At 38.2% G+C, this 27,920-nt stretch overlaps 2 protein-coding genes across 5 annotated transcripts; one reads left to right on the top strand and one right to left on the bottom strand.

The window, feature by feature from the left end:
• Window positions 1–4,502: 4,502 nt before the first annotated feature.
• Window positions 4,503–23,671, top strand: XTBD1 (XRN2 binding domain containing 1). Of its 4 annotated transcripts, none has more exons than XR_003086119.2 (4): window positions 4,865–6,306; window positions 7,638–7,737; window positions 17,060–17,157; window positions 23,517–23,671. XR_003086119.2 is itself a non-coding variant. In XM_025174884.2 (3 exons), the coding sequence occupies exons 1-3, from the start codon at window positions 6,095–6,097 to the stop codon at window positions 7,664–7,666; spliced, it is 270 nt and encodes an 89-aa protein (XP_025030652.1). In that variant the 5' UTR covers window positions 4,503–6,094; the 3' UTR covers window positions 7,667–7,737. The 4 variants fall into 4 exon arrangements, 2 of the variants coding, with proteins under 2 accessions (XP_025030652.1, XP_007421947.1); XR_003086118.2 differs by lacking the exon at window positions 23,517–23,671 and adding an exon at window positions 20,281–20,472 and having other exon boundaries at window positions 4,866–6,306; XM_025174884.2 differs by lacking the exons at window positions 17,060–17,157; window positions 23,517–23,671 and adding an exon at window positions 7,158–7,186 and having other exon boundaries at window positions 4,503–6,306.
• Window positions 18,236–27,911, bottom strand: UBE2B (ubiquitin conjugating enzyme E2 B). Its single transcript, XM_007421886.3, has 6 exons — window positions 27,720–27,911; window positions 24,069–24,149; window positions 23,596–23,621; window positions 20,555–20,644; window positions 18,970–19,058; window positions 18,236–18,669 (listed from the first exon to the last, which is right to left on the bottom strand). Exons 1-6 carry the CDS (start codon window positions 27,761–27,763, stop codon window positions 18,541–18,543), a joined length of 459 nt encoding a protein of 152 aa, XP_007421948.1. The 5' UTR covers window positions 27,764–27,911; the 3' UTR covers window positions 18,236–18,540.
• Between the last annotated feature and the right edge of the window lie 9 nt (window positions 27,912–27,920).

Raw genomic sequence — 27,920 nt, 5'->3', positions numbered from 1 at the left:
ACTGCTATCTGGTACATGGTGCAGGAATCGTATGATGCCTGAATGGAAATATCTGCAATTCCTGCTAATTGTTTATTGCTTGCCAATTTAAAGTGGTGTTACTAGCTTTTGCCTCACCTAAGTATCTAAGAAACCACCTCTCTTGCTATAAAACTGTCCAGTGTTATGACTCTCAGGAAAGGCCCTCTTTAAAATGTTTCTGCTGTCAGAAGTCATCTGCTTGGCATGTAGTTCTGTCTCCTGCATTGCTCCCAGGCGATAGAATGTAATCCCTCAGTTTCTCAGCATTTTGGAAAACTCAAAAGATGCCTTTCTTACTGGGCTTTTAATTGTTAGACCACTTTAGTACTTATTATGAACTTTAATCCATATTTTTTACTTTTTATATTGCATTCTGTTTTAAATGTTGTCAGCTACCTTAAGTGCTTGCTAGAGCAGAAAGGCAGGGTAGAAATCAAATAAAAATAAAGGAAGGGACCTAGCTGAGCCTGTGGTGGCACTAGGATATCAGCAACCCTCCTGGAGCCACCCAAAAACTTGATAAAATATTAGAGAAGTGGACAAAAAAACCCTCTAGCTGCCTTCTCAAAATACAAAGCAAAGGGAGAGATCAAGCAAGCTGATGGACCTACTGGAAATAATAGGTAGATGCCCTGCTCTGTTTTTCTGCGTAACATGAAGATGGAGCTATAGGCTGTCTCTTTAGTGATAGAAGAAAGGGGAAGTGGGTCCCACAAGGTTTCTCTTTGGGGAAAAAAGTGAGCCCTAATTACTGGGAAGAAAGGCTCCGATTTTATGCTTAAATTCTGGATTTAATTATTCACATCCAAATGCAAAAATTCTGTCTCTGATGCCTCATCGTGGGGCTGCTGAGTGGGTGGTATTAGAATAAATTAATCAAGTTCCTTTTTTCCTGTTCTAAGCAAGAAGGTAAATCTTACATGTTAATGAAAGCATTTACCCAGTGATCGCATCAATGACTAACACCTTTCTGAGAGATTTGTAATTTTACATGCAATAACCAGAAAAGGTTGCTGAGGTTAGAGATTAAATTGGAGGTAGTAAGTAGGGCAGAGGGATTATGATCTCATGTTACAGATTTAGCTCTCACAAACTACGCCTGGATCCTGGTGAGGGCAGACTTATTCCCTGCTTTTCTTAACTTGGGATGAAATTTCAGGTACAGTAGTGAGAATACAAAATATTCAGTTGTTTGGCATAACGTGTATAGATAACTGGTGCAGTCAGTACAGATAATGCTGAATTAAACTGAACAACAGAAGCTTTGTATGTTACTAGAAAAGACAGAAAGCTGAATCCAGAGCTGCTGCACCTTTTGATAACAGTGTTTCATGCAGCACAATCATAATCTATGTGTCTAGATTGGTTTCAGGATTCAGTTGGACCTGCTCTCACTTAAGTTGTGGTAGTGAGATCTTGCAGCCTAATCCTGCAAGTCTATGAATAGTTATACTCTTCAGAAAAATCCAGGATTTTCAATGGGATTTGGTATTGTGAAAAGTGCATGTGGACTATCTTGTATTTCCTTGTCTGAATGGTGTCCATTGCCTCATTTCAATTGGTTAAACTACATTTTTAAAAAGCATGTCATATGCTTTTCTTTGCTGTAGTTGGGTAAAACTGCTATCAGTTCTAGGAGAAAAAAAGATATGTGGGCAAACAATTGATGATCTCTTAGTAGCCTTATTTATTTACAAGCACTCAGTTATCAACTCAGACCTGTCATTCTAACAGGTATATAAATAATGAAATGAAGGACCACCCCACTAATTTTTACTAACAGTCAACAAAATATACCACTTCAAAAGCGCAATGGGAGGAAAGAAAGAATGACAGGAAATCTCTGGAGCATATGATGGTTTCTATAGTTTTATGATGTTAATTACCATCCTTATCTAAAAGTTTTTTTCCCCATGTGGTGTGTTATTCTGTCCTCATGGTAACTGTGACATGAGAGACAAGTCAGGAAAAGGAACTGCAGGCAAACTAAGACTCCCAAACATATATATTATCTCAAATACATGTCAAAACTGACAGCGCTTTTCAGGCTGAACAGCAACCTGTTTGAAGAGGCCAGAGTGCACCTTTAGCAAAACAAAACAAAACAAGACAGAAGAGGGGATGGAGGGACGGAAAGAACTAGAGATAAACATGCAGTGCTTTTTCCAGACAGTGAGTGGTGATCTCCTACTGCAGCCTTCCCCAACCTGATAGTCTCCAGATGTGATGCATTAAAAAGCTCTCATCATCAGTAGTCTACATCTGGATTGGGGAATGCTGGCTTACGGGTGGAAAACAAGACATCCTACTTTGTACGTTTTGTCTGTCCAGTAGAGATGAATGAGAATTACAGTTTCTCCAAATTGTAAAAACAAATCCCTGAATAATATGATGCCTTTGCTTGCTCAGTACAGCTGAACTCTTGGCTGAAAAGCTTAGGGAATCCTATTTACCTGAATAATTTGGAATAATTTGGGGGGGGGTATCCTAAAAAGGATCTTATTTTTATGTGTATCTTATTTTTATGTCCACTTAGCCATTTAAACAGAAGGAAGTCCCACTGATTTTGATGGAGATCACTCCCAAGTGAGCATGTGTATCATTTCAGCCTTATACCAATCTGTAATAAATGAGAACTGCCTTCAAACAATGACAATATTTCACATCAGCTTTAAAATGCACACTGGGTGAAAAGATGATGAAAAAGATGATACCCTCACTTACTCAAGAACAGCATTTCTGACAGTCAGCCCTGAAATAATAAAAGTGGCCCATAAAGAAGACAGTAGGGTAATTTGACATTCAAAGATGGAGCTATGAAGCTATGGAGCTGCTGCTTTTAAATGGAGCCGAATTCTAGAAAGTCATCCCCATTTCCACTTCCCATCCCACTTGCTTAGATGGCATGACACTTAAAGATGAATCCTCTAGGCCAGTGTTTCTCAACTGTGGCAAATTTAAGATGTGTTAACTTCAAGTTCAGGAACTCCCCAGCCAGCATGCTGTTTCTTTCCAGATCTCTGAAGAATGCCTGCAGAATTGTGCTTGGGTTGCAAAGCAGCATCCAAAGTATAGAAGACTGCTGAACCCTCTGCATCTGTCAAATACCATAAAAATTCCACTCCAGGCATTGCTAACTTGTATCTACGTGCTGTGTAACAATTTATTTTTAATGAGCAGAGACAACAGGAAAGCAATAATCTGGACCAATTTATATGAAAGGGTAGTCTAGCCCCAGCTGATCTGAAAAGCAACACTCACAGCAAGCTACTGATGTATGTGCAACTGTTTATTCATAAATAAACTGAATTCTATGGGAATAACATCCTAGTAAATACTCTTCATGCTTTCAGCCTTAACAATGCAATCCTATACCTGTTTATTCAAAGTAAGTCACCTTTAATTTAATGTAACATCTCTTAATCTCTAGATGCTTCCTTTTAACTCCACTCACCTGATGGTCATTGTGGCTTATCACATAAAGGATGCCAGGTTGGGAAGTCAATTGAATGAGACTTACTTCTATGTAGTAAATATAATTAGCAAAAGAGGGAGAGATAGCAAGACTTGAAGAGCTTTGGTATGAAGGGAGAAGAGGGCATATATAAAATAGCACAGAGAAGGTGTAGAAAGTATTTAGAAATTCACTAGATAAATGTATTTATTAATTTATCTGCTTATAAACCAGTATGAGTTGGTTTGATTCAGATAGTGTCAACTTGCAGAATAGGAACGGAGGTGTTACTGATGGAGAGTGCTTCAGAATAGTATGCATTCAGTCTGATAAGACCAACAAATGGAGCAGCTTCTCCTAATGGCAGTGGACAGTTAAAGAACTCATGGGAGAATCAGGAAGTACTGAAGTTCTTTCTTGAGTTGTTCCTTGATGTACAAGCCGATATGTGTTATAAGAACATCTATTGACTTTGCTGAGCTAATTACACTGTGGAACATGGTGCAAGCTTATAGTGGCCTCAAGGGTCTTCTTCTCTTCTCACATATTTCTGTTAAATTAGGCCTTGGAGGTTTAGGGGTAGTGGAATGATTGTAGAAATCAACAAAGTTATTTTTATCTGGACATATTATTACTTGTACAGGAGGAGAATACTGAACAGATTCTGGTTTGGTTTAGTTTTAGGGATTTAGGCTTTGCACCACATTAAAATAGATTTTATATGTGCAGGAGCCTAAGAATAATTAGGGCAATCTGAAAATCAGTAAAGTTCATATTTTGAACACTGTTTACAAAAATGTGAACTGGATGATAAATGACTGCCATACATTTCACACTTCTGAATAAACATACATAGGCATGAATAACTTTTTATTGGACATAGTGTCATATCTCTGTGTGACTTAGAAACCTTATAATCATATATTGATTGAATTGAGTAAGGCCACTGAATTCCAGGGAAGTTGCCTCTGAGGAAACAGCATAGTAGTGACATAAGAATGTGCCACTGTATCTTGCACTTAATTTTAAGCTGTGGATCAATCATCTAATACTGAAGTATGCTGAAGTAAACTAAACTGACATTCTTATACACTGCAAACAAGAAGTGAACCTTAATACTTTTTGCTAGTTAGGATCCACTTTCTGCATCAAGAATTTTGTGTAATGTGTTCAGAAGACTCACTGAATTCAATCAAAACTTCACCATAGGATCTAATGCTTTACAGAAAGTGGAGAAACTCATTTATTTACCTTAAAAGGCCTGGGAAGGTAGTAGAGTCAAATATGTATTACTTATTTAATTGCTTTCTTAGCCAATATTCAAGGATGCAGTTTCACTTACAATTTAAAGGAATATAAAACATAAAATTCAGTATCAAGTTCTTATACTTATAGCCCAGTTTTAAACAATCAACTTAAATCCCAAACTTAACTAAAACAGCATACAGATCTACCAAAAAAAAAAAATCTTTTTGCTTTCCTTACTGTCTGATAAGGAACAGAGCAGAGCTGGCATTGTGTTGCAGAGGTGGGCTTCAGGGAGGCATTTGGGCAATATTAGAGCAGATGCCAGAGCCAGGCCCCTTCCTGCCAGAAATACCATCGGATCAAGCCTCTGTTTTGTGTTATTCCACCATTGTTGTGTGCTTTTAAAAGGTAATGAGGACAGGTCTATCATCTGTGATGGCTGGGTGATGCTATAGTACAGTACTGTGTAATAGTTGTAATTGATTGACTGATTGAATGCCATCAAGTGATTGCTGACTCTTAGAGACCACATATATATTCTCCAAGACGATCTGTCCCTAACCTGGTCTTTAGGTCTTCCAACAGCACTCCCATCGCCACTGTAACCGAGTCTGTCCACCTTGCTGCTGGTTGTCCTTTTCTTCCACCTTTCCCAGCATTAGAATCTTCTGCAGAGAGCTAGGTCTTCGCATAATGTGTCCGAAGTAATTAATTAATTAACTAGTAAATAATTACTAGTTGGGAAATGGCCTCTGTCAAGCCTGCTTTTTGTGGTTCAGTGTAAGGGCAGAAAACAGGCTGCCCAGGCGGTATCTTGAGCAGTTATGGGAGCACCCCCGTCAGGGCAGCTGGAAGTGACTGGGCTGTATTAACATTAGGCAGATGAATTAATGAGGTAGTTTCACATTGAGAGCAGTAAGTCAGGCACTGGAGGAGGAGATATACGAGGGCACTTCTTTGGGATAACTTGCCAGACCTGGCCTGCAAAGCTCCAGACGGCCAGTAGGTGGCAACGCAGAGGTACAACCCCCAGGGTTCTTTGCTGCCATCTAGTGGTCGTCTGGATTTTAGATGCCTAGACCTGGGAGCCCTAATTGCGATAGCAGAACATCCTTGGCGGAACCCGACACTCCGTAAAGGCACCCCCGCGATCACAAAATCCGAGGCGACGCCATACGGCCTCTCCACGCATGCGAATCACTGATCAGTCGAGTAGGCCAGCCCCGTGAAATTAAGGCCCCGAGGCCGGAGTAAGAGCAGTAGAGATTCGCGGCCAGAGCGGCAACGCCGACCTGGTGCCTTCTCTCCTAACGGCGACTCCGTTAAAGGCGTCAGTTCCGATTCCCGGCAGGCGGTCCGGAGGAGGGAAAGATGGTAAGAGGGGACAACGTGGTCGGGACCGAGCCCGAATTTCCCGAACAGTTCCGGTCCTACTCGGAGAACGAAAAACACTGGCAGGCGCGGCGCGCCTTCATCCTGCGCAATACCCCACTGGGGGGCGGAGAGGCGCTCCCTCCGCTGTGCCTGGACCAGCTGCTCTCCCTCTCCATGGTTTGGGCCAATCACCTCTTCCTGGGATGCAGGTACCGCCTCCTCGTCCTTCGCTTGCACAGCCTCCTCCGGATGCCTTGGGCTGCAGCTCCTGGCTGCGTGGCGCCTGGCTGGGAAGGATGGGAGCTGTCGTCCAATGCCCTGGGAGACGGCCGTGGCGTAGCGAGGAGTAGGAGGCCAGCCGTTTTCTCATTCAACGCATGCGCCGGGATTGCCCGGTATTTTCTTTCCGCCCATCTTTTTTTAGGGATTACGTCATAGCAGGAGAAGCGTCCCCCTCTATATTTGCAGGTTGAGGAGCAGTGTCACTTGTTTCCTACCAGGACAGGTAGCCGTTAAAGGGAAATACACATATTCAGACATAAAATACACTCACCCCACAAACATACGGTTTTCTTTCTAGAGGAAAAAAAGATGGTTATGTATGTGGACGTTGAAACAAAATTGTTAGAGGCCAGCGTGGCAGGCTTTCTTGAAGTTCTTTGCTCTGAATGCAGGCAGATGTTCAGGTGCTGCATGTACATATCCCTGTCCAACGATTGTGCACACTTCCTGTCATTCAAGGATGATTAACTGTCTCTGATAAAGGAAACCGTCAGAGACTGTTCCATGTAAGTTATATTTCCTGGCATTAGAATAATGGACTGTGCTTTCAGCCTGTGCCAAATAAAGGAATCTTCATACTGTTATACAAAAATGGGAGGACACTATATCAAGATACGCAAGTCGCTTATTTTAAGCATTTTGTTCTCATTCTTCAGCCAGCAAGTGTCTTGGGGTGACTTACATAAGGTCAATAAGAGTAATAGTATGCTATTAAAACAGTAGACTAATTTAAAAGGTGACGATGATGGCATTTTACCACTTCTTTTTCTATTTGCAGGTCAGTTTGTTCAGAGGAACTAGAAGCAGGTGGGGAAAATGTTGACAGCAGTTCCCCTTGCTGGCTTTTTCATCTGCCTTTTTTACATAAATAGATTTTTAAAGTCTGTTTTAAAAACAATATTCTGAAAAGTTTATGAGCTTGTGATGTTAGCTGTAGTACTTGATACACCTTTGTTTTCCACATTTTATTTATGTTTTATGATTAGAAACAAAGTACAGATTTTTTTATTTGTCTTTAGACACTTGATACCTCAGTCCAAGGTATTTAGCCTATTTTTGCTGAGTTTTGTTCCTAACTTTTTATAATTAAGTTGGCCTAAAGCACCCCAATTTTTCTCTTGTTTTCTTCAGACGTTATTGTCTTACTTTATGGATGCAATTTATAAAATTGAAAGAACTAGACTTTATTGATAGCAAATGTGAGAACGCGTGTAGGAGAATGTTAGATACCCTGTAAACTTTCATTTTTGTTATACAGCTATAGCAAAGATCTATTGGAGAAGGTGACAGAAATGGCTAATGGAATTGAAGTTGAAGATGTGCCACATTTCACAACTCGTGATGAATTAACCAAAAAGGTGAATATTGTTCAGGATTTTGGTCTCCTTTAGGAAAACCTTTCTTGCAGGCACCTTATACTCTATAGTCATATCAAATTACCAATGTATTTGGCTTGTATTCATTGCTTATTCTCATGGTAGTCAGAACAACTTTTTTTTTCCTGTCCTTCCCCCTAATTGCAGCCTCCTATATTCCTTGAAAGACAGCTTTTCTCTGGTTGGATGACTTTTGTAGCATTAAGAAATAACAGCTCAGAGTAGGCTGGAAATGTGCAAAAATTAGATGTAATTACTTGTGTAAAAATACAAAATTTTCTGCTAAATAGAGGCAACAATGGACACAACTCTTCATCTTACACTTTCTTAAATCTGCTGCCATTATAAATTAAGCTTCTTTTTATTGCTTCAGTAGAAAGTTTGGTTATATATGCCCAACTTTAGAGAAAAGCAGAAGATCCTATAACAGCTGGATTGGACTTCTGAAGTCTCAAATAGCTCCTTGTGTCTTTAAGCCTAGTTACCTTAACTTTCCCAAGCTCCATTCCAGTAGATTTTGGTTCTTTACAATTTGTAGAATATAGAATCTTGGGAAAACATTCCAATTTAATTATAATATATAGACTGGTTGGTTGGTTGATTGATCTCTTGTGTTAAAAGTATCAGAAATTATATAATATGGTGGGTATTCCTAATAGATGGCCCTGTTATTTGTATTATGATATTAATAATGCTTTTGTATTAAGAGCACATTTACATTTGAATATCTCTTAAGGGCTCATTCATGTGCCATAATAATTTCAGCAAAAAACAGCCAAAGTGGTAAGCTAATAAGTGATGAGGAATTCAGCTTTTTAAGCCATGCCAAGATTTTAAATTTATTATTACACACTTTTCAGATGACTGGGTGACCATGATGCTACTGATTGCACATAGTCTTTGCCATGCCACTGTGTATTTACAATTGGCCCAATAAAAGCTGCACTAACTATACCTTATGGACTGCAGCATTAACTTTTCTCTGGCTGCCATACACTGAAATGTTCATATGAATCAATACTTAGTCTGCAGTTATTTGTTTAATTATTTAGCATAAACTGGGATTAGGGTTTAAATTAAGCCCTAGGAGGTTTTGTGTAATAATGCTTTTAGAACTATTACATTTTTGTGTAGGATTTCTAATAACTAAGGCTCTTTATGTAACACTTGAATAAACTAAATATTACAAATTACTGCATTTCAGATAGATATGGCTACAATAGACTTAATGGCCCTCTACTGTGCATTTTTTTTTTTTTTAGAATCAATACTAGTGCCTAGGAGAAAAGATGCCAGGCTTTTATTATACCACACAATCTGCTTATATTGAAGACTGTGATCTGGATACTTCAAGCATCACTTCTGAGATGTATTTTAGATTATACTGTTTTATACTGGATGCTCAGAGATTATGTGTATATATTTTGATTCAGATTAAGGGGGAAGAAAAGTACTTATGTTTATTAATGATTAGAAACTCACTCTCCCCAATGCTAACTCATCAGAAAACAGGATTAAGTCTGATGTCACACTTTCTGGGGTACCAGTTGTATGGTATGAATACAGAAGTAACAAAATCCCATGAAAAATAGATAGGAATAATAGAAACAAATGTACAGTCATGAAAAACAGTTGAATGTAAGAAATAAACATTTTTAAAAACAATGAAAACACTGAATTGCCTTTTTTTCCCCCTGGCTGCATATGTCTTGTAGAAGGCAGTGCCTGGCTAATCTTGTCTGGGCTTGGAAGTTAAGCAGGGTTGGACCTAGTTAATTCTTAGAGGGGTGACAGCCTAGAAATATACCAGTACTTAGACTAAAAAACAAAACATGAAGAAGGCAGTGGCAAACCATTTTCATATCAGGCACCATTTGCCAAATTTTTGTCTGCCTGTCTCATAAGAACATTGCAAAAAGGCTTGCTTGAGTGTCCCCACTCTATGTAAGGTCAGGGGGATGTGGGCCGGATGGTAGGCCTTTCAGCTGTGGCTTCTGTACTTTGGAACTCCTTGTCTTCATAGCTTCAAGCAGCCCCTTCCCTCTTAACATTTCATAAACCTTAAAGCATTATTCTACCATGTGTTTAACAAGAATTGAATGTTTCTGGTGGCCATGTAGGGATTTTTTTGTAATCGTATGTCTTTTATTTTGTTTTTATTCTGTATTTTACTATGTAGTGCGCTGCCCAAAATTTGTGGATTGAAGTAGGTTACAAAACCATGAACTAACTAAATAAATGATTGCTAACAGCAAAATTACATGGTCCTGTTTGTGACATTATCAGAGTTCAGCTAAACTTGAAGAAGACTATATACCTCTTACATGACCCACTTCAGTGTAAAGGCAATCATATCTTTAACAGTTACAGAATGAAAGAAGTATTGGCAGGTTCAAATGCTTAGAGTCTTGGAGACTTAGTGATGTAAAAATGACTGAGAATGCCTGGCTGGTTTTGCCTAAAGGGAAATAAGATGTTCTGGCCACATGATTTGTCTTTAAAAATATGGGATACTGCATTTTTTGGAACCAGCCATAAGAAGTTTCTTGAATTCTCCATGCAGTTTGAATTATATTTAACCCTATTCTGAACTACTGGACTTCAAATATGTCTCTTGTTGACCATAAGAACGTTCCAAAACCCAATATTATTATTAGGCTGACTTTATTTATTTATTTATTTTATTTATTAAAACAATTTATATGACCGCCCAACTCATGGTGACTCCAGGCGGCTTACAGAAATAAAACCCCAGATACAAATCCACTACACCCCCACCCCCCTGGTTACAACAATACCTTCAAACAAACCACTTGATGGGCTCTGTATCAACCTGGGATCCCCAGGCCTGCTGGCAAAATCATGTCTTCAGGGCCTTTCGGAAGAGTGTCAAGGTGGAGGCCAGTCTTATCTCCACAGGGATGATGTTCCACGGGGAGGGAGCCACCACGGAGAAGGCCTTTCATAAAAGAGCAGTAAGTTTTGACCTTAAGTTGATTCAATGAATATATTGCCTAGCACACAGGGCAAGAAGAGTCCAATACTGCAGTTTGTTAGGTCCTAAGTCTAAATAATTTTCAGCTTCCCCTTCTTTGAGTGTCTCAGGACTTGCTGGAGATTATTCTTTCTGGAGATACAGTAGTTAAGATAACTAATTTTAAGATGTCAGAGGTCATTACATTTTTAAAAATGTTTCCCACTCAAGCAGAAAAAGACATAGCTCTACCATTGTGGTGTGGGAGAAATTCAGTTTTAGATGCATCTTCTCCCTTTCTGCAGGAACTTTCTACAGCATTTATCCTGATTCTGGAGCTCTGACATTTAGAGAGAGAAAGGATAGTGGTAGATACTGGCGGTACAGCCTTTCCCAAGCCTCTAATATACACCAAAATTATTTATGTGGGGGATTATTCTACCCCTGCTGATAATGCAGTTCAGGAATAGGCAACTTTTTGACACCTGGGAATTGCACACTACATATTTTTAGTGCCTGAAAGTTGCAGTTGGTGGGGATGATGATGCAAAATGACCGAGATTTTTCCCTTGGCCTTTGGAGAAAGAGTGGGGATTTTCTTTCTTTTTGAAATCTGTTTTACACTTACAGTAAGGTTTATACTACAAATGGTTGGGAACCGTGCACCAATTTTTAGCAACTGTGGTCAGACTTGGCTATGAGGTTTGCAAAAAGGGAGGAACCTGGGGTTCATGCAGCCCTGAGAAAAGTTGCCCATCATAGTGTAATTCTCCTCTCTTGCTACTAGCATGAGAAGAGCAGCTAAATATTTTTTTAAAAAGACCTAGGAAAGGGAAGTAAAAGGAAGGCCCTCTCTCTGTGTAGGCTTCTGGATTCCTCAGAGATTCCAACCACAGAATTGTTCATATGGTAGGATTGCTCTGCTTATTAATCAACATTTTACTAGAGTTGGGAGATGGGAATGAATTGAATGTGATTTCATAGGAACGTAAGAGCTTTGTTGGATTAGACCCAAGGTCCATTAGTCCAGAAGCTTGTTTTCAGTAGGTCAGCCAGATACTTCTGGGAAGCCTACAAGCAGGCATATGCTCCCCTCCCCTTGTTGGCTGCTAGCAACTGGCATTTCCCTTAACCATGACAGCTGATAGCCACTGATAGATATTTCATGAATTTGCTTTTTCTCCTCATCCAGCCATCTAAGCCCAGGGCCCTCATGATGAGCGCACTTTTTTCTGGCTTGAAGTACTGCCAGTATGTTTGATTTGAACCTGACCTGGAGTGGTTTCAGTGAGAATTACTTCTGTGGGGAGAATGCATTTTGATTCCACACTTCCACTGAAGACAAATGAGAATGATGGCAGCTCCTTGGCATTACTAGAAGCAATGTTGGTGCACAATTGCAATCTATGCAATCCACTGCATGTTGTATACTTGTAAAGAGAAAGGGTGGGACAGCTGAAACTTTGAGTCAGTGGATTTTACAGGTAAGCAAGCATTTTTCCAGGAATGCAGTATGGTGGCATTGGGCCTGCTGTCTTTAGAGGCCCTAGAATTTTCAATGTCTTACATTTTAGGATTGCAAGCTATACTGTACATTACAATATTGATTAGGGAATATCAGACATGTTTAACAGTTGCATGGTGATCAGATCACACACAAACAACTTGTGTGTGATTTCATCACGCAGAAAGTAGTTTCTAAGTGCCTTTGATTGCTTTAGATATCTGTAACAGGAGCTGGGTTTCCACCTGGTGGACCTATAGACACTGAACATCCCTCTCATGCATTTCATAGCTGCAAACCTGAGTCGTTTCTAAGGCATGGTCTCAGAAGCCAGCCCACCTAGATTTTCCAGTTAATATCTGTATGGCATCTTTATTTGCAAACATTAGATTTAATTATATTTTGCACTATGTCTATTTAAACATAACTTTCCCCATCTGAGCACAGCATTTGTGCATAGAGGTATCCCTGTAAAAAGGATACAGCTCTGTTTCTCTCATCACCATTCACTTTTAACTCAGAAACCCAGATTATTACAATGAAGGGAAATCCATGCCTATTTTTCTGTTCAGCTTGCTCTTTCTTTTATGTAATTCTGGTGAAAGAATGGATAGGGATATATGAGATAGTAGCTGTCTCTCTCTTCCGAGAGAAACTTTGTGAATCATTTAATGCTATCCATAATCCTACAATTCTGTGACCTACAGTGTGGTCTAAGCTTCATGTAAGCCCTATTAACAGGTAAAAAGATTCTATTAAACAATTCAGAGTGTCATGTCTTTATTGAACACACTGAACCAATCAATATTCACTGATTTTGTTGGAAAACATGAAACTTTAGAGTTAGTATTTTAGCAGCAATAACTTCAAATGAATGTTTTCTGTACCTGATGATCAATCCTGCATATTGACTAGGAGGTATTTTGGGCCACTTTTGTTAAGGAACTGCTTCATGGGGCTGCCTTTATGTGAACGGGTTGCTTCAGGTCATGCCACATCATTTCAGTTGGACTAAGGTAAGAGCTTTGACTCAGCCATTTCAAAATTAACAATTCAATTTGCTTCTTCTGTTTTAGATTTACTTGTGCATGCTTAAGAGCATTGCCCTGCTATATGAGTCACATTTAAGTTTCAGCTCCCAGACAGACATCCTGGACATTTTCCTATAGACTCCACTGGTACAACCCAGACTCCACTGTTCCCTCAATAACTGCAAGTCACCTAAACCCTGAAGCTGAAAATCAGCCACAAGCCACGATATCCCCACTGCCCTACTCCATGGTTGGGGTGCAGCGTGTCTGATCTTCCTAGTAACATTCAATACTGGGGAAGGAGCAATTCCCTCTGAGCTTGGGTTGATGAGATTTACAGGGAATAAGGTCGCAGTGATACTGCAAGAATTCTGGCAAATAATTTTGTTTTCAAATATAAAACCTGTTTACAGGTAGTTCAAAGCTTTCTTCCTTCAGCCCTTTCAGTGTAACAGGGAGAAGGCAGGCCAGTCTGCCACTAGATTTTGTTTACACAACTCTTACTAATCATGTTGGTGTGGGAATCCTCTTACAATGTTCATTTTTTACAAACATGTTTCTCATTAATGCCCCAAAGTTCCACTTTCATCTTATCTAGCCTCAGAATATTGTTCTTTAAATGGCACATTAGGTTGTGCAAGTAGCCTTGGGCAAATTTTCATTTTGCTTTATGGAGAGCTGTAATTTCCTTCTCCTTACTTCTCTAGGCAAACTTGTAGTTCAGTATTTTTCTTAAGGTGGACTCATGAAAACTGACAGACAGTTCACGAGTGGTCTGCAGATCCTCCCTCCCTCCCTCCCTCCCTCCCTTTCTTTCTTTTTCTTTCCTCTCTCTCTCTCTCTCTCTCTCTCTCTCTCTCTCTCTCTCTTTCTTTCTTTCTTTCTTTTTTTTCAAATGTATATATGCCGCCCATCTCACTATACAAGAGACTCTAGGTGACATTATAGATAAAAAACTATAAAATCATTATGTATGTATGTATGCATGCATGCATGCATGCAAACTAAGAGAGAGCATCCTCAGATTATCAGCCACCCCCAGTGCTGTGAGCCCCCATTGGGTCCCCATGCAAGGTGGCAGAGCCAGGCCTTAATGCCCTTTCAGAAGGCCAGCAGAGTGGGGGCCTCTCTCACCTCAGGGAGCAAGTTATTCCAGAGGGTGGGAGTCACGGCAGAAAAGGTTCTCCTCCTGGACCCCACCAATCAAAACTCTCTAAACGACGGGGTCCATAACATACCCTTCCTGCTGGACCAGGTGGGTCAGGTTGATGTAATGGGGACAAGATGATTCCTCAGGTAACCTGGGCCCATTGCCATGAAGGACTTTAAAGGTCATAACCAACACCTTGAATTGGACTCAGAAGCAGACTGGCACCCAATGCAGCTTGCGCAGCAGAGGCGTTACATGCGCAGCCCTAGAGGCGCCCATAACTGCCCATGTTGCTGCATTCTGCACCAGCTCTAGCTTTCGAATACTCTTCAAGAGTAGCCCCATATACAGCGCATTGCAACAGTCCATATGGGAGGTTACCAGGGCATGAGTGACCACGCAGAGGGCCTCCTGATCCAGAAAAGGGTGCAACTGGTGCACAACACAAAGTTGAACAAAGGCCCTCCTAGCCATGGCTGCCACCTGCTCCTTGAGCAGAAGTTGTGAGTCTAGGAGGATCCCCAGATTGCATACCGGGTCTGTCTGGGGAAGTGCCACCCCATCCAGAACCAAAGATGTAAAACCCCAGATATGGGAGAGCATACTGATACCTCATCCCATGGTGACAGATGATCTCACCCAGCGGCTTCATGTAGATACTAAAAAGGAGTTTGCTATTATCATGGATTTGTGATTCCAGGAGTTTTGTATACTCTTTGATGATTTGTTGGACTACTCCTAGGAAGAGGTAGCAAAGATATTGCATTTTCTCCATTTGTACATGATCTGCCTGACTATAGATTTTGACTGGAGGCCAAAATCTTTGGCTGTGTTTTTGTAGCCCAGTCCAGGCTCATGAACTTTTTTGCAGCTCTTTTTCTGAAATCTGTAGCAATGTCTGATTGAGGCATGATTCATTTTCATAAACTTGTGTTATGATGAGCAGATTCCAATGGTGGCAATAATCACAGTTGCATTTGTTGTAAGAGAGGGCTTCTCAGACTCACACCTATGATTGAAATTTCTGACATGACTTACCCTCTTAGGAGAGCTGATTTTCCTAGGGCTTTTTCCAATGGAAGGAGTGAAGCTGACTCAGTGTGTTCAATAAAGACATGATGGAGTACACTGTTTTGAGTGTTATTTAAACAGAATCTATATATGAATACAACTTAGATAAAGCCCTGATCACATTATAGGTACAATACAGTACAAATAGAATTAATTCTAAAGGGTTTGCATTTTTTTTCTCCCACCACTATATCCCATGTAAACTCTGACTTGCTGAATGCTATGTATGGAAACCTTCAGGAGAGCTAACAGAGAAAGGAATGAGGGGAATTTTTTTTTCCAGAAGGAATTACATCATTTAATTAAATCTCTCATACACTGAAAGAACTATGTTTAGAGAAATGAGAGTTTTGTGCAAGGGAACATAAATTTAGTTCCTGTTATGCTTTAATGTGGCTAGTCAAGTAGTCCTTTCTGTCTGAAAAAACTGCTCAGAGAAGGGATAACAAGCAACACTGAAAAGAGCTTTGGTGAGAGTACGTTTTCTAACCCCCCGTTTTTGTGCTTCAAATTGCCTTTCTCCATATATTCCACCTTACTTCTGTAACGTTCATGTAGATGAAGAGCTGTTGAGCCATTGCTCCATGTGCCTCCATGTGCGTGCATGTGTTGTATTCCTGCAGCCATCTTCCCTAGCCTAGCCTCTAGATAGGTTGGGGCTTCCTAGGAGCTTGCTCTCATATTAGCAATGAGACTGCTTTCTCATTCTCAAATGAGCCAGTTTGGTCTAGTGGCGAAGGCGCCAGGCTAGAAAGCAGGAGACAGTGAGTTCTAGGCCTCCCTTAGGCACAAAAGCCGGCTGGGTGACTTTGAGCCAGTCTCTCTCTCTCTCAGCCCAACCCACCTGACAGGGTTGTTGTTGTGGGGAAAATAGGCAGAGGTATTAGGTGTGTTTTCTGCCTTGAGTTATACAGTATATGTAAAAAAGGCAGGATAAAAATCTAATAATTCTCCTGGGTGGAGCTGCATGGGGTGGAAAGTGCACCAGCAAAATTCCAGAAAAGCACAAACAGCTGTCTTAAATTAGAATGTATGTACTTATCCATTTAACCCTACTTTGGAAGAGTTTGCAGGATTTCTACTGCATGCTCTCATAGCAGATTTGATCCAGAATAGTCAAAGGGAAAAAAATCTACCCCATTACTTCTGGAAATATGTTATTGGGTCTTGTTGTACCACTCTCCATTTCAAGTCAAGCACAACACAGCAGCAAACACATGCTCTGTCTAAATGGTTCTACTAGCAGCCACTTAGGAGTAATTTTACCAAAAGAACTTGGATGGTGGAAAAAGGCGGAAGAAAATTGCTGCAATTACCAGGTTTGTTTTTCTTAAAGGAAGCCAGAAAGCAGTATTTTTCACACCCCAACAGAGGATCATTTTCTAAAAAAAATCCATTACTGAGACCCAACTTACCAACTTATATTCCACATTAATTTTGAAGCAACATAATTCCTTATGGGGATCCTGCTGTGTACAGATGCTTCTAGTATATTTTAAGTTATTTATATCTGAGGGAGCATTAGCCCCTAGATTTGCTCCACGTTATGTTTGTTTTACTTTACTTTTTTTCAGATTATATGAAACTAATGCCAACCCTGAGAATTTAGTAAACTGCTAAAAGGATTTGGAAATGTTATCTTTGCAACTCACTCAGTGAGCATATTCAGTAGGTAAGTGTTTCTCTTTCATTTAGCAAACACAAGCCTTAGATGACCTACTATGCCTGTTAATAAGGTTGTTATAGTAACATGTAGTCTGATATCAGTACATGACTACTATTTATATAAACGTAATATGACCTTAACCACAACAAAGAATCACATGTGTGCAGCAGTCAAGGAAAATGAATTAGCTATTTGAACAAATAGCTGTAATGATCTAATAGAAAGGAATAGGCTTGCACCTTCAGCCTTGGCTATGTTTAAAGCAGGAGTGGGGAATTTTCTGGTGGCCAAAGGATTAATCTCTGTGGGTCTGGGTTGGGGTGAAGGTGGGGCATTCTTTGCATTTCAACTGCACTATGGTTATTTAGAGAGGAACACTGTAGCTTCCATGTGTTTCCTGCTTTAAGATGGGAAGAAACTGATCTGTCAGTATTCAGCAATCATGTTCAGAAGGGCCTCCAAGAGCCCCGCAGCTCACACAGTGCCCTCTCTTCAATGATCACATTCACAGAATTACCAAGTAAGGGTAGAACAACAACAACAGAACAAAAACTCACCACAGAGGACTTGCGCAGCCAAGGCATGGGTACAAATTATTTAAAAACCTGGGCAGGCAGTTTTTGCACTACAATGTCCATAATCCACTGCTACCGACTATACTGCTCCAGAACTCTAGTGCTAAGTCCCTAGTGGGCAGTAATTTATTTCTCCATGTGCAGAGCTGTTTGTACCTTATTTAATGGCACTGTGCAAGCTTTGGCAAGAATGTTCATTTTGGACAGCAGGAACTTGGGTGCGATTTGCAAGTCAGATGTAAGACCCTAAGGTCTCTTACATTGGTCTGTCATACAGGCCTGGTGAAAAATGGCTGTGTAGCATGCTCCTCAAAAAAAGAAAAGAATATAAAAATTAAGCAACTTTGAAATCTGTGTCAAAAATAGAATAGTGACAAAAATGTCTTGCACCGAGGTTATGTATTTCAGCTTTACATGAAATATTTTATATATAAAACTCTGTTAAGTGATTTGTCCAATTTAAAAATCTAAAGAATTCAAAAATAAGGCATTCAATATTTTGAAAAAAGTACAGATTTACAAAATATGTATATTCTGTCATGAAAACTTCACACCAACATTATACACTTTGAAAAAAATACAAACAGGATATATTACAAATTTATGTAGCAATAACTTAGGTCATAACATGCAATAAAAAGTACATTAATCAAAGTACACAAGCTTTTAAAGTTTTGAAACTGAAGGAGCATATTTTTGCAAATGCATCTGTACGCAAGTCAAACGTGGCACTTGAGTTCTGGTAGCATTTCCTATCGCAAGTTAAATTGTACATGATGATTATGGGGGTGTCTGTTAATGAAATAGTCATTTCTTATGAATCATTCCAACTTTGTTCAACGATAGCTGAAACTCGTTTTTCATATTCACGTTTGTTCTCCTGATAAAGCTGTGCAGCCTGACTGTTGGCAGGACTATTAGGATTGGGTTCATCAAGCAGTGACTGAAGGTAGAAGAAGCCAAAAAACATGAAAAACAGTATTAATTAGCATTAAAAGGATAATGACAAAATAAATATAGGACAATGCAGAACTGCATTGAATGAAATGAAAATTATAGCTAGACTGAAGTTATAGATATCTCATGTAGCGTTAAGTTCATCACATTTTTTTTTTACAAATGTAGTCATGCACCAACTCTCTTAGTCAAACAATTCGATATAGCTTACACCTAAAGATTAAACAGCTAGCACTTCTGTGTTAGCTCTGGAGAAAAGTATTCTTATAGTACTTTTTAAAATTACCTGAATTGAGGTTAAAATAGATGAGACATCGTATGTTGGACTCCAACGATTCTGGAGGATATCTAAACATATGCTTCCATCTGCATATACTAAAACAGAAGATATTAGAATTATGTAATTTATTTTAGATTATTCATTTCCAGTTTACTACAAACACAGAGTTAATAATTTGGATTCAATAATCATCCAAAATACGCTGGTGCACTGTCTGATCCCTCTTAATCTTAATAAACAAGGGAATTTCCCTCCGTAATCTGTTTAGTGTTACATCCAAACTGGGTTTCCTAGATTTTTCTTTGCTAATTAGGAAAAATCATAAGCAAGAGCTAGCTCCTGGCTTCTGATTTTGATGGGAAAATGAGGAATGCAACTTTAGACAGACATTCCCTGACTTAATTGCTTTCAGGGGAGCTAAGCATTTCAGCATCATGCAGAAAGTTTAAATTATCTTGACATCTTCTTATTTAAGGCAGGTCAATGATATATTCTCCCAAGGTTTAATATTTCAGTACAAATGTAATTAAACAGTCCAGAAATCTCAGCAAAGGAGAAGTTCAGAGATTTATTGCCAACAACTAAAACACCTGAAAATGTACAATGTATTTCTAAGAAGAAACTTAACACCTAATTTTTCATAAGCAGGATTAACTGTAGGTGTAGGCCATATAAATCAGTCATTATATTTACATAGACACGCTAACTTATTTAATTACAGTATTTACTCACAGTACAGGAAGAAAACCCAAATAAAAGTCTGTTTTCCAAATTTTGGACTTTAATTTTTTGCAACAGTCAGTAGTTTAATGTATGAGATTCAGGACCCATGGATTTCTAATATTAAATCAAAGGAAAGTTGTGATCTAATGTAGATTAGGGTTTGTTTTTATTTGTAGCAACAGAATGGGAGGGGCAATTCCTCTAAAGCATCTCATTACAAAGGAAAATATCTGGCCCACCTATCAGATAATTCTTTTATGGTTCCATACAAAATAGGGAGTTTTAATTTCTCTCCCAGAGGAGACATACTCCTTTAGACAGTCTGTAGGTTTGTACTTTCTGCATCTTCTTATTGGTTTATTTTAAAATATTTTTATATCACAATTTTTTATATGAGATTTCATAGCAGAGTACAGAATAGTAATAAGAATAATAATAATTTATTCCTCATTATTCTTGAATTGATGCATTGTAAAGTGCCTTATAAAAAAGCTTAGCTAAGGCAATAAAGGAAAATATAATGTTTATTGAAGTGTGATTATATGCAGGTCCTTTATATTTTGGTAATTACTGCTTCTTGTTAACTCCCTATAGTAACTTCAGGAAAACAAGAACTTATCAGAAGAACTGTTATTAATTTCGAAGAGAACTGAGAATTTATAATCTGAGTTTCTTAATTTTGTGATTATTATTTTGACATGTATTTTTAATGTTATATTCATTTTATAAATTATCACTGGCAGACCATGAAGGATTTCTGGGCTAATTAGTTTCATAAACCTATCTTCAACATGCAATAAATGTTGTAATATTGTGAACTTATGATTACACTGAAGGTTTTATTACTGCATCTTCAGATATAACTTACCATTGGGATGAAACATCTTCGATAAAAACCTAACCGTTGGAGGTTTATTTGGGTATTCTTCTGAAAATTCTATTATTAGTTTAAAGGTTCCTGTATGAAAAGGGTAAGCCATAGGGAAGTGGGTGGGGGGATTAAGAAATAAATACACATATATATGGAATTTCTTTTTAAAAAAACAAATAACAGTTGAACAATAGCTTTGTATAATGCATTCTTAGGTCACCTTATTCAGATATCTTGAAACAGTATGGTGACAGTAAAACAATTAAAAAGTAACCTAATTTTTCATTTTTGCAAAAATAGGGCCTACCATTCTAAAAACAGTGTTAGAGTAAACATTTATTTTTATTTCAAGTATTAATAAAACACTGAAATGCAACAGAAATAACATCAACTTCCTCTAGCAACCCATATAAAAGGCTATGGACAGGACCTAAAATAGAGTAAAAATTCAACTATCAGCTATTTTGAGGGAAACACTGTAGATCAATAAAATATATTGTTACAACTGAAGAAACCAAGCATGTAAGTAGAATTCTAGATCATGTATGACTAGTATGACTAACCTGTTCAGAGGGGGAAAAATCTAAATACTTCATTTGTAATAGATATTAATTATTCTGATCAACTAAATGTAAGGGATTCTTTACATTATTATCCATTCCCTGTACTAAAAAAAAAAATGCTTTGCAGAAGAAAATTCAAGATCTTGTGTGTTTCTCTCTTTCTCACACATGCAAACATAGGAAATAGAGAGATACAAATAACCTACACCTGAATTTCATACAGTACTCTGTCCAACTCAAATGTATTATATATTGGGGGGGGGCTTAATAATATCATACAGATGCACAGAAATAAATTTTCAACTTTTGTACAGAATGAAAAAAAATATTTTTAATGCAAACTCTTCCTCAGCATAAAACATAGTAGGGATTCACTTTTCTACTATCTACTAAACTCTTCCTCAGCATAAAACATAGTAGGGATTCACTTTTCTACTATTTTGAAAAAAAGGGATTTGAAAATGTATAGACTAAGAGTTTCTGGAGTGCAATCCCAGATATATCTACAGAAGTAAATCCCACTGAGTTCAAAAGAGCTATTTCATTATTGTTATTTTTAGCCTCAGAAATATGTACCACTTTAATTAAAGTTTATTTCACACCAATTTGAAATTCCACTTTTGGAGTTTTACTTGTAATCCAAGAATAACCCTTCGAAGAAAACTGAACAGTCTGTGGACAGTTTTAGGAGTCTTCACTTTATTCAATACAGTTGCTATAAAAAGGTAATAGGATCTGTGTGCTATGGCAGAACAGGAAGCATGTCATCCCCAGGAGTGTTCAACTCCCCCCCCTTTTTAAAAAGAACAGCTGCATATGGAAACCCCCAGAGACTTGGCCTGGAAGTAGCCATTTGCTTTTTTGAAGGAGCTGAAAAAGAATGGTCTTCAGGAAGGGAAGGTTCACAAAATTACTCTGCTCCTTTCAACTACAACAGAAACTAGTGCCAAATAAATCTGATGCAGAAACTTTTGTGGACCTATCAGACTTAAAATTCATCCGTTCCCACCTTCTAGTATAAATACAGAATATTATTAACCCAGAACCGTTTCAACCATTGAAATGAAACCTTATAGAAAATATTTATATTTGTTACTTAAAAATACATTCTCGTCAATTATGACTACAGGTCTCTCACATATATACATATCCTTCAAAATGCTGAGTTATAAACAAGCAGACTTCTAACTGTATTAAAACTGTAAAGGCTGTCCAATGCTTTGGTTTCAATAAAACAGAACTGCAGAGTATGAATATAGCATCTGTTGGTGACTCTTTAAAGGTCTGATCCTGGAAACAGATGCATCTGCTTTAATGAGTCACTGGCAGCTTTTCAGAACCAAATCTGAAGCACTGCACAACCTTAAAAACTCTTATTTAAGACATAACACTTAAAAGTGAGAAGTGGGTGGCTATATGTCAGCTACTGCCATACTATTCTCAAATTTTACCGTGGTTGTTTGTATCAAGGTAATATACTGGGACATTTTTAGCAGTTTGTACTTTTAAGTGTCCAAAGATGAATTAGGACAATGTATTACTGACAAAACCCAACATAACCCAAAATACTGGAAAACTGCATGAAAGACAAGGTGGCCCTTCAACTCAGGTGCTTACTGAATACAGTAAATAATTGGAACACAAAAGCTTGACCTGAGGTCTAATTTTTGGTATGTCAATGTCTTGCAGCCATTCTTCTCAAAATACAACTGAATCAATGACTTCATATTTGGAAGGGTCTTAAATATGTCTATCAAAAATTATGATGAGAATCTGTTCTTTTTCTGAGTACACAAGAACTGATGAAAGAAATTATAGCTGAGAACCGAAGAGTGACTTTAGTAGTATACAAGAACTGGATCATACCAAAGAGGCGTTTTTTTCTGAGAATATAGGGAAAAAAAAATATTTTCAAGATTCTGATGTGGGTAAATTCCTTTTCAGAATTATCAAGCCTGCAGAGCTAAATGCAATTAATTACAAATAGTTCCATGTAAACCATAGATGAGTACTACTGTTGTTTTTTTTAAATAATGCAACTTACTGCTGGTTTTGAGTTTTATTCATTCATTTACCAGCTTATTTATCCTGCCCAGCTCCAGAGACCTCCTGATGGCTCCCATCCAGATGACAAAAACAGATATGAGGCGTGAAAAAAATCCATGTTGTGATTCTTAATCTATAAATGTTCCTTGGAGAAATCTTTCTTTTTGTTTAAAACATATTTTAACTTTGTTGTTCCATATGGCAAATAGGTTAGTGTATTTAATTTCCAACTAGTGATATTATTTGCCAATAGATGTTTTCTGAACAGTTTTTTTTAGTCACTGAGAAGCAAATGAAGTGCCTGCTACAGTTAGGCTGCTGGTTACTATTTCTTATATATTATTTTTCAGGATCTACTTCAGGTATCAGATGTAGGAAATATGAGCTAATGAACAAAAAGCAAAAAAGGTGAAGTTTAAAGAAACATACCATCTTCAAAGGGAGTACCTTCAGGCCTGGAAAGAGAAACAAGATCTATAGTGATTAAGTCTTGCTCTAATTTATATTTGCACTGTAAATGAACAAAAATAAAACTCACATTTATAACTGGTCTGCTGCAACTGGGTGTCCCATAAATGTTTAGAATATATAACTGAAGATAAATTTAATTTTCTAGTACCTGAGAGCATCTGCTTTCACAAAAGTCCTACTTGCATTTATAATTTGAGGCAAAATGGGCACAATATGGGATTTTCTGCCAAATGTGAAACATTATGACAGGCATAGCCTTGCTATGCTGCCACATTTATATTTAAAATTATTAAGAATATTTTTTATTCTGAAAACTTTGGGAAGACATTTATCAATGCATATTTGGTAGTCATTATTATTTATCGTGTTCACATAGAATTACTTAACATTTTTTAAAACTTTTTTCTTTGTAACTGAGGGAATTCACTTACCCAAAAATTACTGCATTCCATTGCATTATATTGTTTTCAGATGGTGCACCACTGACCCCAACAGGTGGATCTTCTTGTAATCTTTCAATAAACAAAAATATAAATATAAAATCCTGCAGTGTGCAAGCACTAATTATGCAGCTTGACAGTAATCAGAATCACATCAATGTCCAAATACTGTACTGCCTAACTCTTGAAAAAACTATTGACTTGGTTGAGAAAAATATAAAATATAGAAGCATTCTCTCCAATTTAGACGATACTGGTCAGACTATTCTTTTTTTTACAAAAAAAATAAATCCAATACTTGGAGATAATAACTGATATTACTTTTCCATACAGTTATCTCCATGTATTGGGTATTTGTTGTACCTCTCCAGGGAGGGGATATTAATTTTATCTATCAGAAGCACCAATAAATTTAGTGAAAGTAGTAAAGATTGGAGACCTCTAACTCTTTTGTTTCTATTCAAACAGCAAACAAACAATGCCATTCTATTTTGGTTAGTTGAACAGTCTGATTTCTGAGTGTGCTGTCCTATTCCATTTCAACTCACCTCCACAGGGTATTCCATCCCTCCAAAATACCCATATATTTTGTCTTATCATAGCCTGGAAGGATCTTAACGTTTTACATTATTCAATCACTCAAATTAAATTATCAACAGGCTGTCCTTTACACAAAAGTTAAACAGCACAAAGTTCCTCCATGTGATAAATGTGTCTATAATTTTACTGTACGAAAACTTTCCTTATCCTTGCCAAACCATTCAGCTATTGTAATATGCAAATGTCTTTACTAAGGCATTATGGCATTGTATTACAGATTAAGAACGAGTTCTGTTCCCAAGGTCTGCCCTTAAGTCGAATTTGTACGTAAGCCAGAACAGTATTATTGTATAATACTCTATAAGTAGTATTGTGTAATTAACTCAAACTGTTGTGTATTTAGCTCCAATCATTGTATATTTAACTCGAATTTTACTACAATAGGCTCTGATCTTAATTATGGGTCGTAACAGGTGTTCTTAACCTGGGGACTACCTGTATTCTCATTTATTTACATTTAAGAGTTCACAACCTTTTATGCAGGTTAAATTTACTGAAAGAGAGCTGTATTTGAAATAAAGCTATAATCAAATAATACAATTTTATTGGAAAGAAAATATTTGCAACAGAGTGATAATAAGCATAAGAGGAAATTAACGACATGATCTTACTGATCTACACTTCTTTGCCTTTTAAAACTACTCTGAACTTTATACAGCTCTGATTTTCAGGCATGCTCAGTTCAATCCATTTAATGTCAACAACACAGGCTACCCAAAACCTTGGCTGGATAGCAAAAGAATGTGACCCTCTGCTACATGACAGCAGACTTGCACACCAATGCCCCACCAAATTATTAATCACCATGTGCATTTCAGAGATAACTATGGTTATTAAAGCTTCATTAACACCATGCTGTGAAAAGCCTTTCACGCTGAAGATTTTGTATCCGAAATGGGGATTTCATATGTGAACAGTGTCAGCTGAAGGTCACAGCATGCATAGATGCTATTTACTATCCCCAGTTTAAATACATAAACTTCCTCCCATTAATAAAAATATTCTGAGCCTAGAACGGAACCCTTCTGACAAGCAAATCACCTCCAGGGCCACTATACTAACCTAGCTATCTAGAAAGGACTGTGGAATAAATGAATTCCATTTTAAGATACCTATTTCTCATTTAGTATTTAGTATGGCTTTCTTATTTGTCTTTGTTAGATATCATTAATAAAGTGTATTTCATATTCTTCTTTCAGTATAACTGTTTTTCTACACAGTGCTAAATCCAAATGATATCTAATGCCTCAAGTACAATGTAAATCCTAACCAAATACCAGGTAGAACTATGTACACATATACAATTCTGTGCTGATTTAGCAACTATAGCATCCCATTCTGAAACATCTGCCATTTACAAAATCAATGTTTCTCTTCTGCTATTCCTCCTATACTAATTTCAGTCTAAGCCAGTATTGGACATCCTATAGTTGTGCTGACTTCCTAGTTAATATTGCATGGGAACAGCTACAATATTAATGCAATGATCTACACATTATCCAAATGTTCAGTTTACAAGCTGTTGTTTAATTAGAGTTGCATGGCTTTATTTGTGAATTTTATTAGCTGTGCCAGAAAGACATTTTGGACAGGCAGGCTTTCTTAACAGCTTGCTGGAGAAAAGAAAATGGCCATTATTTCTGCCAACTAGCAATAACAAGCTCAGATGCCTCCAGATGTCACTAAAAGCTAAGAGGCACAGAAGACAGAAGGAAGCACCCTAAGCAAACACGGAAGTACAAGCTTCCCCTTCCATAAAGAAAATTAAAAAGCTTCCTTGTGAGAGAGTTACTATACTATACAGTAATTGAAATGCTTACTGTATCTGCTTAAGCATAGCAGGCTTTTTCACAAGTATTTCATGAAAAAAGTATTTTCAGGAAGATTCAGAGCAAAAAGCAAATCACAGGCTTATAGAATATTATTCTTCTATCCACATTTTCCCCATCTTCCTTTCAGTTATGGAATTCATTAGCCAGCCTGAATATGCCTGAAATAGAAGCTGTGCACTATTCTCTTTGTATATGTATTAAGGAACAAAGTGAAGTAAATTCCAAATATACTGAAACAAGATTCAACACACTAAAAAAAGAAGAGGATCTTACTTTCAACTCCAGGATTTGCCCACCTGAGACTCAGCAATGCTTGCTTTTATTTTTGAATCATTTATGTGGTACTGGCAAAATGCTTTGTAATCAGTGGATGAAAAGCATAGCAAATAAAACGTTTTAAGCCATAACGAAGACCCTTGTATTTCACACAGATCTATGATCCACCAACCAGAAAACCAGTACATAATTGACAAATGTTTTTATCAAGTTTGCAGCTTTCATGCAACGCTTCTAATCTTCTCGCCTGGGTTTAGGAAGAAAGGGAAACATGCTTTCGTTTCCCCAGACAGTTCAATACTTGCCAGCGACGACAAGAAGAGAAACCAGTAGCTTCTTAAAGCAAAGATCTGGCCACCGTTTCCAAGCAATAGTTAAAAGAAACCTGGCACCTTGCTTCTCTCAACTACAGGCGTCCCAGCCAGCTGTAGTACGTGGTCAACTCAGTCCATTTTAACCCAGCTCACTTTATTTACAAAATATGCATTATATTCGAGGCTTTCACAACCTAATGGGAGAACCCTCTCGAAGCTGTTTCTTTTGGGTGGGAGGATTAAAAAAACACACACCATATAATCCGATCGTTTAAGCCTTTTGTTTCGCGAATAATCCTTAGTTTAGCATCCTTGTTTGCTTCCCTAACGCGGGACGGCTAGAGCCCACGATAGTGGAAATAGTTTCTTACAAAGGAGGGAAGACTTTGCCTCCCAGTTTTTGAGCAGAAGAAATTCATATTTCCTCTTTGCCTCTTTTCTCTACAAAGGCCCGTACTCGTCGCCGCCTAGAAGGGCAAAGAGTAGTTAGGCTCCAGCAAGGGAACCCCAAGGAAGGCATCTCCCCTCCCTAAAAAAGGGGGGTCAATCCCAGCTGAAGCACTAATGGAAGGGTTCTAGCCCTGGAAGGAGCCACCTGGAGACCTATAGGGAGCACTTACCTCTTGAAATCCCTCATTAGCCTCCGCCTGGCTGGAGTGGACATGATCCCCTCGCCCCGATGGTCGAAGAATCCCTGTCGCCCCCTCCCCCAAAAATCCTCGGCACCACTCCTAGCACAGCTGCCTCTCTCCTCGCGCTCGTTCACAAACAACTCCGCAATGGCGTCTCCCTCCGCCGGTGGGAGGAGGGAAAGAAGCCAC

This window comes from Python bivittatus, unplaced genomic scaffold (genome assembly GCF_059951505.1).
Source record: "Python bivittatus isolate LINGU-HERP-01145 unplaced genomic scaffold, Pbiv_v1 ctg000080_np1212, whole genome shotgun sequence".
Classification (NCBI taxonomy): Eukaryota; Metazoa; Chordata; class Lepidosauria; order Squamata; family Pythonidae; genus Python; species Python bivittatus.
This window is presented reverse-complemented; position numbering and strand designations above follow the sequence as displayed.